This window comes from Pagrus pagrus (assembly GCF_965226575.1).
Source record: "Pagrus pagrus genome assembly, chromosome: 2".
Taxonomy (NCBI): Eukaryota; Metazoa; Chordata; class Actinopteri; order Spariformes; family Sparidae; genus Pagrus; species Pagrus pagrus.
In genome coordinates, this window is record NC_140186.1 from 6,644,242 (window position 1) to 6,655,848 (window position 11,607).

At 40.5% G+C, this 11,607-nt stretch overlaps 1 protein-coding gene across 1 annotated transcript; it reads right to left on the minus strand.

Moving 5' to 3' along the window:
* Positions 1-706: 706 nt before the first annotated feature.
* parn (poly(A)-specific ribonuclease (deadenylation nuclease)) lies at positions 707-8,896 on the minus strand. The gene is made up of 26 exons (XM_084382852.1): positions 8,792-8,896; positions 8,447-8,524; positions 8,275-8,354; positions 8,101-8,168; positions 7,359-7,440; positions 7,154-7,214; positions 6,856-7,024; positions 6,138-6,200; positions 5,994-6,032; positions 5,878-5,920; positions 5,711-5,791; positions 5,540-5,596; positions 5,280-5,357; positions 5,142-5,185; positions 5,003-5,045; positions 4,766-4,841; positions 4,575-4,685; positions 4,414-4,483; positions 4,262-4,317; positions 3,561-3,647; positions 3,132-3,206; positions 2,872-3,043; positions 2,649-2,776; positions 2,469-2,535; positions 2,219-2,385; positions 707-1,455 (listed from the first exon to the last, which is right to left on the minus strand). The coding sequence occupies exons 1-26, from the start codon at positions 8,808-8,810 to the stop codon at positions 1,409-1,411; spliced, it is 2,061 nt and encodes a 686-aa protein (XP_084238978.1). The 5' UTR covers positions 8,811-8,896; the 3' UTR covers positions 707-1,408.
* Between the last annotated feature and the right edge of the window lie 2,711 nt (positions 8,897-11,607).

Consider the following 11,607-nt stretch of genomic DNA (forward strand, 5'->3'; position numbering starts at 1 on the left):
AATCACAGAATCTTACATAAATAATCATAAATCATAAGGATCCCCTCACAAGTAAAGGATAAATACATGGTAGTAACCTCGTCTTTCGTTGTGTAGTATTTACACAAATCTGATTTAACTTGTTTCTGTGGGGGGGCAAGCCATGGTACCAGGCAACTCAACATTAAAATGAAACCAATATAGGACTGTATCAGTGAGCTAGAGAGCTTTTTTCAAGTCAATCTTGACAATATTCAGGATTTCTCTGATAATGAAAATTCATCATGATTAAGTGCTTTTTTAGTGCGAGCCTGGACAAATCTTTAATCGTCCCATCCCTAAATTCAACAATGAAATAATTAATTTATAGTATAATTATAATGATAACCCCTAACTAGGTCTGCAACCAACAACCTCAGTGACCGTTTAGTCTAAAATGAATAGCATCACCATTTCCCAGAGCCAATAGTGACTCCTTCAAATTGTTCCTTTTGCCAAAGACTTTTAATTTACCATCATAAATGATGAAGATCTCCACGTCATATTTGAGGTCTCATTTGCAAGTGAGCCCTGAGCACAGAATAAAACAAAAGGACCTGTAAATAAAGGCATGTGAAAGCAACAGTGTTTAAATATTAAATAAGCCCAGTGCAACAACTGAAAGTGTGAAGAATAACCTCAATTTAACCTGGGTGAGTTCAGGAACAAATGAGACACAACAAACAGATACTAAGAAACATTCTTTAATTTTTTTCCCCTTTTCAAGGAAATAAAACTTTCTTATACAAAAATGTTTACGTCATCTTAACGTTTACACCTTTTGAACATACTTTAACATTGTTGCAGGTTGACACGGTTACAAAACATTAAACACAAAAAAAGGTAAAGAAAAGTAAAGGTATTTTGTCTCTCAAGATTTATGAAACAGTTTCACAGGGATACAAAGACTGGATAAAATGTACATCTCCCTCACATGCACAAACTCGCACACAACCCACACTCACAAAATATAAGACTGACGGAGGCGACGATCATTAAAATGGATGATTTCAAAGTGATGGCGTGGCTGTGGTGGCAGATTCCAGTCTGAACACAGAATAAATGAACATTTGTGGAGTTAAGCTTTTTAGATTCTAGTGGTGTGTGTGCGTGTTTACACAGAGGAGTTGCCTGCTCCTCTGGTACAAGATCAAAATATGGCAGCTGTCGTTATGGCTTGTGTTCTCTCTTTCAATAGTCCAGTCAAGTAGCTAGGCTGGCTGGTAGCTCTGGACACGGTATCCACAGCTGTTGAGTGAACGAATGAATTTAGGGCGTGCACCATTCCCAGTGATGTACGACCTTAGAGGAGGGCGGCCCAAGTGCTTACGAAGAGACCCAGAGCAGGAGCTCGGTGTGGGGCAGCGGCCTCTCCACTCCTCACCTCTCGCTACCAAACTTCTGGGACCTCAAACAGTGATGTTTTAGATTCAGCACCTGTACGAGAGAGAGACAGACACAAAGATGAGAACAAGATCCACACGTCCAGTGCCTTGATGTGCACGGTATCGTACTGAAACCTTGCCCATTAGAAGATTTAACAGGGTTCAACGTTAATGTTCTACTTCAGTTCATAAATGTGCAACTCTCAGAGACGAGAAGGACGCAAGATGGCTCAATCCTCAGACACACATTTGTCTGGAGCTGATGAAGGAAAATACTTTTAACCACTTGTCTTTCTTTTTCTCAGTTTCTATTTGTTTACAAGTTAAGCCACATCTACTACACGTCTTTTAAATGCTCTGTAGATGTTTGTTATTGATTTGATCAAACTATTAACATTTTCTATTTGTAGACTTTTATCCATTGAGCTCCTTGGCATTTATTTAATTAATTTTATGCGTTTACATGACATGACTGTTTTTTTCTTGTGTGCAAGCTGTTCAAACATAAATTTTTCATCCTTTCATGTTGCAGCTGCAGAAACAAGTATCCAAACAGTATGCCTTGCCTTTGTTCTGTTGATTATTTTTTACATAATGGCCAGTCACGCAGCATTAGCTACAAGCAGTTCCTGTTTAAAACGTAATGTTTAAACAAAGATGTACAGATAATAATGAATTACTTTTGATACTGAAGAAAATAAATAAATGTGATGAGTATGACGGAGAGCTTCTTCTTAGACTTCTACCCTTTGATTAACCGTTTGAACTGTGTGGCAGATTCAAAGGGTTGGAAGCCCTCACACTGACAAACTCACCTTCAGTTTTCTTTTTCTTGTTCTTTTGACCTTTCCTCGTTGTGGCTTGTTGCCAGGTGACTGTGCCCTCACTATTATTGGCTGGATCAATGCCCTCAGGACTCCCCTCCTCCTCCTCCTCGTCGTCATCGGGGATCGGACTCAACCCTGCTGATTCTGATGAATCTCTGCAGAGGACAGCAACCATTAAGATACTTAAATCACAGCAACCAGGACAACTGTGACAGAATAAATGATCCCGTTTACTTACGCCGTCTTTAACCATCCCTCTGAGGTCTTGCTCTCGACGGCGTCTGTATTTGCCTGTCCACTTATGTCTAGGAAACACAATGACAAAACAGTGCAACAAATTACTTTGTTAGGAGTAATACAGTTAGCATCACAAGCTCTGTACTGCCCAAGAGGAAAGGAAAGTACTACGTTCACACACCATCAGTTTTCATCTTCTTGCTGCCTGCGCTATCCGGGTACGAGTAGTGACTCCAGCCATCTGTAATTAGAGCGTCGCTGGCCCCCTGCTCTCCCTGAACAGGACTGATGCTGCGTTTCCTCAAACCCCTAGAACAAAAAAACAGACCATACATACATCAGCATAAACAGAAACTGTGTGAACGTAATGTTGAAATATGCAGTGTATAGCAGCAGAGGTGTACCTGGGATAACCAAAACCAGCAGAAGTCGTGGAGGAGTAGTGAGACTTCACCCAGCCGTCCTCTCCCCAAGTTTTGGGCGTCTGGCCAGACTTCTCCTTGTCCTGCTTAGCCTGGATGTACTCTGCATACGTCTGGATCCTGTAGCTCTCTGCGTAGCGGCTGGTGTTCATAGCTGAACATGTCGAAATGGATCACATTAAAAACAAAATTGTGCAGATAAAGAGTCCAGTCTGGTGTGTCGAGTCAGCTGTCAAACTCACCTATCTGTACCTGGTCTGTCTGGCTTAGGGACACAAATGCTGACGTGTCGTCTATCCATGAAACCTGGATGTTTCCTGAGTGGACAGTAGAAGTACAAAGTGAGTATTACCAGGTCTGAGCAGAATTTTGCCTTTACCGTTTTCCTCTTTGTGGCTTTCTATGTGTACTTTTTTTTTTTTTAATTCGAAGTTGTTTTGGATGTTCTGGATTGTTGATTGCCCAGGACAGTTCTGGTGGCTGACCACATTTGCCATCACCGAGCTTGTCAGCCTATTGGTGTGCATGATGGTATGTGGTATCCATTTTTCAAACATTCTGATGAAGATCCAAGTGGTATCAGAATGTTGTTTGCATTAACCTTTTGGAGCGTGGAGTTAAGTGTGCAGTGTGACCGTTTTCATTGACAGCCTTGAAAAATCACGGCTTACCAAAGGCACTAAACAGCTGGTAGAGGTCACTCGTCTTCCATTCTTTTGGGAAGGTGACATACAGGACGTGGTCTCTTTTAGGTTGCACTGTAGGAACAGAAGAGATCGACAGGAAAAAGAGCAACAGGTGAGGTGAAGAAGTGGCGACAGTTGATATGAAATGTCCCTTAATAAAGCTTTAAATTAAAACTACTATGAATAAAAAGAAAATCCAAAGCTGAAGTTGACAAATGGCTGTGTGAGAAATTAAAGTAAAAACTTATTTATTGCTGCTAGTTTGTTTTGGTGTTTTTCTGCCCCCTATTGGTCCAAACTCATCAACTACAGCTTTAAATAGATGCCTGTGGATTTGTCTTATAAATAAACTGAGTGCGAGGTCACTTTGTATCCCTCGTGAATTAACTTCCTACCTCAGAACATTTATTTTTTTTAAGTGTACAGTTTAAATCCATATTTTCCAGCTTGCAATAGTGCTTTGCAACATTTCTTTGAACATAACTGCCATAACTGTGTTGCTCTGAGGAATCGTGTGAACCTGGCAGCAGTAATATGTATCATGTGTGCACAATATGAACAAAACTGAAACCTGCTGCTAATGCTCAAAACTCCACAGGGGGCCTTTAAGTGTGGACACTTTTCAAAGCATGTGGTCGCTGCAACAACCCTGACATATCGCTGCTGTGCTGCATTATCGTACTCACAATCTGGTCCTGTGATGTTGAGGTAGGGAATATCGATTATCCTCATCAGGAAAAGCCTTAAATAGACAAAAGTATTACAAAATATTTTTTTAAGATTTTGGCACTTCTTGAAAGAGAGCAGTGAATACAGTAACTTAAAGTGAATATCTTACTTGTTGAAGAAAGGCTCAATTAGCTTGGAGCGAGCAGAGATGTACCCTTTGGGTGGAGTTAAGAAAGAGCCTGTAAAGAGCAAAGTGTCGCGCAAGTTAACAACATGTTTGAAGACATTTTTCTTATTTGCCAAGAGGATCACTGTGGTTGTGTGCATTACCCAGGTAGTTGGCCATTGAGACGAAACAGAGGCCAGTGATGTACGCGTCGTAGCCAGCTTCGTGGAGCTGTTCCTGGGCTGTGTCATAACTGGGGAACCCCTCTGCCGTTTCTGGCAGGGACAGAAGAAAAGTGTCAGCGGGATTTTGTGACTTGAGAGCGTTTCAGGGGAATGTTAATATATTTACTCACCAACTTGTGGTGACTTGAAGGGGCTCTCCTTCAGCTGTTTCTCCAACTCTGCCAGTGAGGTGTTAGTGATCATTTCCTGAAACAAGTAAAACAAAATCATCACCACCCAGGCTTTCCGTGTTATCCAACAGTTGTGTAGACTATGTGAGTTAAACATAATAACGTCCAATCAGTTTAGTTGGATATTGATTTTTCTCTAACACCCCTGGTATTCTAGCACTGAAGGGGACCACTTACCTTAAAAGGCTGAGTGGAAGCCATTAACTTTGTGTCCAGAAGTCTGCAGGTGGATAGATAAAAAATAATGCGCTGAGTAAAACAAAGCAAAGAAAAACAATCCAAAACAACCGATGTGAAGACAAGAGGGAAACATTACCTTGGGAAAACACACATTGTGACCTCTTTAAAGTCTTGAAGATCCTGGAGAGAAGAGCATTGGCATAAATCACTTCACTATAACTGCCATTTAAGGCAGCCAAGCTCTGTATTTAAAATAGCAATTTTAAGTTTGTACCTCTGGCAGAGGGCAGTAGAACTGGTGAATGGTGTGCATCACATCCAGCAGCATGTTGTGGCCAACCACAAGTTTACCCTGCGTGTCGGATGAAATGGTTTGAAGATACAAGTCAGACTTTGCAAAGCCAAAATATTTTAAAACATCCTGAATAAGCAACAGAAAATACCATTTTAACACAACAACACAAGTGATGGATTTCAACTGCTGATTTAAGAGTTTAAAATAAACATTTAATAATGACACCGAGGTCCACTCACAGATTTAGAGATGGCGTGGACGACCCTGGAGAAGCCAACTGCATCATTTAGCTCCTCCTGTTGGTGACGGAGAAGTGTGGGGTAAAAATATTGGAATCAAAGTACAGCTCACAATCAGGACAAGAATCTGACTGACATTTTAAATTCAAACTATCTTGATCTCAAACTTACCTGCTCTTTCTCCAGTTTCTGCTGTTCCCTCCTCTTCCTCTCCTCTTCATCCACTTTGCTGACCTGGATGTATCGCTCCTTCTGCATACATACAGAACTTGCATCAATATTTTATATTATTCCACATAACAAAGGGCAACATAGGTCGAAATAAAACATATTCTTACCTTTTCTGTTTCGATGGTTTCCACGTGAAGCCCCTTGGGAAACCTGTCAAAGCAAGACAAATCTTAAACCTCCACAAACCAACACCAAAACAACAGAACAGATGAATGATACTCACTTCCAGTTCAGCGTCTGGTATATCAGCTTTCTCTGAAACCTGGGACAGAATTATATATGTAAGTAGAGATATGGAAACGCACGCTGTACATGCTCGATACAAATTTTGTGTAAGTGTTGTATTTTGAGTGATGGGCTTGATTACCCAGTACATGGCTCCAAGTCCAAAGTCTTCTCTGAGTTAGTGAAGAGTCCCTCAACCTTCTCTCTGTGAGGAAGATGGAGTAAAAAGGAGCAGACACATAAATCATGCAAAAGTTGTGGTCTTGCCCTTAGTTGGCTTCAGGATAACATGACATTTACACAGGACTCTGACACTAAAGCCCCTTTTACACTGCACATTCAAGGCGAAACATGTTGCGCCATTCTGCAAAAAAAAAAAGGTACATAGAGAGAATGGAGAGGCATTGTTGTTCATCCTTCAAGCTGGCAGCGGATGGGGTAGGGGTGTGATGTTTTGATAACATGCTGTGTGTGTGTGTGTGTGTGTGTGTGTGTGTGTGTGTGACAAACCACTGAGCGATTACAAAAAAAAAGGGAGCTAGCAGCAGTTAGCGGCTATCTCAAAGGCAAAGAACAGCAACTGAAAATGTCTGCAAATTGGGGAGACAAGATTCTTGAAGCTCCTTACACTTCAAGCAGAAGCTGAGATTAACTGCCATCTAACAGGGATGGTAAAGGATGGTCTGTCATTAGAAGAAAAGCTGGAAAACAGAAAGTGCTTCCCGATGCTGTTGTGTTAAATATCACGCCTCTTTTGCTGAGGCAGCAATGTGCCAGTATCGTTTGGCTACTTTAATGCATGTTCAGATATGCCTCGTATCGGTCAAACATAAGTACTCCATATGTGGTGTAACACTTACACAACCCTGTTGATGAAGTCTTTGTGTTCCTCGGGTACGTGTGCGGGGCCTTTGGAGGAGGATGGAGAGATGTAGGACGGGGTGCCTACACCATTAGCATGTTGATTTCTCCTTTCCTCTGTCTGCTCCCTCAGCTGGGCTTCTTCTTCTTGATTTAAGTATGGGATTCCTTTAATAAAACCAGAGAAATCAGAATATTACTTCTGTGTTGTGACTTGAAGGTTAATGATGGCTCTACACCAAGCACTACACACCATGAGACAAAGGGTACTTCACTGTCATTCTGTGGTTTACTCACCATTACAGAACACCTTGTTGAAATCAAACCCTTGACTGGCCAGGAAGTCAATACTGGAACTCTGAAATGACAAAGACAATGATCCATTTTCACTTCCAAACAAAAAAGCCAACAAACAGGCGTCACAATTGCCGTTTAACAATCTCAAATATTGTCACTATTAAAAGTCAATGACCAACGACCCCGTGGAGTAACACTGACTTACTTGACAAATGAACTTTATGTCAGGGGAAGTCCTGTTGAACGGTTTCGGGAAAATATAAAAATTAAAAGGTTTTATAATATACCTGCAGAGAAGGGGAGGCAGACAAACAGAACAATGAGGATTAGTGGAATAATTCCAGTTGCTGCGTGCACGTTAAACAGATGGATTACTTCAACCGATCAACATCAAATTTAACAGTGGCATTGGAGGTTATCCATGTAAACTATTGCTTGTTTGGACAATATTAAATGTGTTGTAATGTGTGCAACGTCAAGACTTAAAGCGGCTGGGTTCACCTGCTGGAGCACTTCCGAGGCAAAAAAGAGTGGCTGGGCCTCTGTCGACCCCACAGTTTGTTTTTACAATACTACCTGGACTTGTGTAATCCTTTTATTTAACACATAATTAAAGATTATGCATCAGAAGAGCCCAAATCTGAGTAAACAGTGAGTCAAGGCAAGATTTTCAGACAGGGCCACAATAGTATTGGGAAACATGGAGCTCTGGGGTCACCAGCCTTGCTTAAGTCTGGAGATAATGCAGCACACACACATTTAATTTAGTCTAAGTGCTAAGTGACTTTTTCTCTGGACCTGAAAATGAACAAACGTGGTCTGAACATGCGCAGGTGTAATTCAGAAAGGCATTTCAATATGAGCAGATGAGAGTGGTGGGAGATGGTGCTTCCAATGATCAATATCAAATCCAAAAGTCATGCATTCATCAAGCAGACATCACTCACTTTGACTTTGTCTGGTCGTATGTGAATGTGCATATTCCGAACTGGAACAACAGAAAGTCCATGGAGTGCTGGTGGGCAGAGAGCAGTGAGAGAAACGGTCAACTGGACGTGTTCAAACATACAATGGAGGGGGAACCAGGGTGTATCAGAGGTGTGCAGCCCGACTCTTCAAACCTTTTTAAGCTTCGTGTATCGCTCCTCTGGTGTGTCCAGCCCGTTGGTTAGTGCGCTGACATTAGGACCGTCGCTTATCCCTATTAAAAAAAAAAAAAAAACACACCACAATTTACACACACAGCCTTCGCTATTTCACTCTCATTTTCTACCTAAACTCTGTCACCGTTACCTGAAAACTCTCCATCGATGGCAAGAAAGTCAGCCTCCTCTATCGCACTGTACACCGCGTTCAAACTGTCCTTAAAATCTGGGGAAAGGGAAAAGTACATTAACGTGAGGACAGCGTGCTTTACCAGAAGAGGAACACACAGAGCTAAACCCTGCAGCCGCATACTAAGCTAACCAACTAGCTAGCTAGCGAGAAAGAAAAAGCCAGCTAGCAGCACAAACGCTGCGGAATGGAGGAGTCCTGTGCATTTTAATAAAACATCTCAGGTCACCGCTGTGTTGTGTATCAGCATGATGGATATAGTGAGCGGAAAATCCAGTGAGAAAAATCCGGCTGGCTACTTACTTCGGCGTGTCACCTCCATCCCTGCACAATGACTGAAACCCGGCTGACAGCTAACGTTAGCTATGAGCTAGCATACGTCAACTGCCTTTTTTTTTTGTTCTTCCTTTAAGGGGTTTTTTGTATCAACTTTATTTAAACAGGCGGTAAAACAGCAGGTAAACATAATCTTTTGTTTATCAACTGAGACTACAACCACAAACAAGCTATGGGGATCTAAGATTGCAGTACAAAGAAGATAAAAGGAATAATAATAATATATTTAAAAAAAATATTCAAATAGTCATTTTGTTATATGTTTTTTTCTTTTATTGTGTGATATAGGCATCCATCTCCAAACAGCAATTGGGACTAAATAATAAGCAAAATAACATTATTTATTTTAAATCTCATAAATCTCTATCTATCTATCTATCTATCTATCTATCTGTCTATCTATGTCAGGGTTTGATTTAAAATAGGTTTAATTTAAGACACCAAACACATTCATCTACATGCTTTGTGCACAAAGTAACACACATTTGTTGATTTATGTCTTCTATATTCTTCAAGGTCAGAATGGCCTGCAGCTATCAAACGCAAGATGAAGGCAAGGATACAAGAAACGGATGTCGGACACAAATCCATCACAGTCGGACACAATATAGCGTAGCTTGAAAGTATTCGCAGTAATCCACCTTGCTTTTGAGCAGGATTTGTGGCTACTTTCTGTGGATCGTGATCAAATCTGCTACATTTATGTGTTTAAGTTCCTGTTTGAGTCCTCTGAAGTCAGGCTGCCAGCGAGAGACAGAGCAGTTCCTGCAATTATTATCTACAGCTCGTACTCTAAGATGGATATAAAAGTCTTTTTCACAAAAACATGTCTCGATGTGAAAGCAGGGCTGAGGTACTGAAATGCAAAAATGACATTTCAAAAAGTACGGACAGGTTTTATTTTTCTTTAATGACAGGAAGCCGGAAAAGGCTTCAGCTTTTTATGTCTAATGTTCTCTCCAGGGGTGTGAAACTGTCGAATTATATCATTTTTGACAATACGTAATGAAAAGTCTTGTCTAGCCTTCAAATTTAAGGCTTTAAACACACAACAGAAATCTGCATTATCTTCCTGTAAGTCAAATATAGCTGTCTGTATGTCAGCGAGCTGTGATTTACAATCATGCTACAGTATAATTATCATCTTCTTTAGGATGAACACAAACAGAGGAGAAAATAAATACAAAAATCAGCAGCTGAGATCAAAATAATCTGTTACAAAGAAACAAACAATAGAAAAAAAAACATCAGGATGTCGAGCAGAGACGCAAGTGGGAAAAGTGGATTTCAGCAGAGCACGACATGGTGACAAATGCTTACATAAGTGTTAAACGATAAGGCAAATTAAAGAGATTAATTAAATGTGGTTGATGAGTGGAAGTGAGAGTGGGAGGGAGCACGTGTTCATGTGTGTGTGCTGAACTTTAACAGAGGGCACTTGAATCACAATTGATCTATGGGATGCCTTTATTTTTGAATGACCTTTAAGGTGTCGTTTCAGATTTACTGCTGTTGCAGTCGCCTCTCCCACACTCACTCACACACACACACACACACACACACACACACACACACACACACACACACTCTGTGACAGAATGAGGGAGATCTGTGATGTGTTGCTGAAAAACTGGGACCACATTCAGTTCACTCTGTCCAGCTTGAAGAAATGATTAGTCATAATGTGGTTTTAAGGTCTGTTACACCTGCGAACGGAAATGTAGATTATCTGGACCAGACCTGAATCATTTCGGTGAAATATTATCCCTAAAAGGTTTCCCCACTCTTTCCACCATCACACATCAGTGAGCTCTTCCAGTGAGTGAGTCAGAGATGAGACATCCACTCCACATGTCCACTCTCAGAAAATCGACTTCCCCCAAACCATGTTTTTGCTCTTTTTTTGAGCTGAAAATTGTTGAAACTTTAAAAAAAAAGATATTTGGGGTATTTTATCCCTGACAAAGGATAAAAATCACATTTTTGAATGCTCATATGTACCTTCAGTGAAAATGAGTGAATTCCTGCACTCACTTTTCAACTCTGCTTCGATACATTCATTTAAACAGGTCGTCTTTTCGTTGTCTTTATGATCTTTTGTGAGGCTGTTGCATGTTATCATACTGTCATGTGTCCATGTGTTGTTGCCTTTATCAAATTTAATACAAATGTTATAAGAAAAAGAAGAAAGAAATGGGTCATACATAAGCCCCAGGGGTCACACACCTTTGAAGTTGTTAATGTTATGTACTGCAGCTATAAATATACACTAACACACATTTTCACCACTATGTAAAACAAAAGAACAAAGAAAAATATGCATATTTCCACTTGCAATAATGTGACATCCATTGCATGTGTGATGACCCCTCCTGTCTCTCTGTTCTGCCAGGGCCGCATGTGTTCGTCCTCCTCCTGCAGAGGTCCAACCTTCGGAGAGGGATCCGTCCTCTGTTGCTCTTCGTGAGGTTTGTTCCATTTTTTTCCCATTAAAAGTTTATCTGAATCTGAATCTTATCTGATTAAATGGTCTAAGAATAGAGGGCATCGTATGATGTACAGGCTTATTATTATACTTTTTTAGAAGTGCCAGGAGGTGTCTGACCTGTAAACTCTGGATTTAAATGTGTTGAAACAAAACACTATTTTATTCTCAACTTTTTTTAGATTTCAAAATTGAAAAATAAACATTATGTATTCAGGAAAACTCAACTTTTAATCTTAGAAGTAGGTCGTCAGTTTGATTCTCATGAATTCCTTCTGCTCAAACAGTCTGTGTTCAA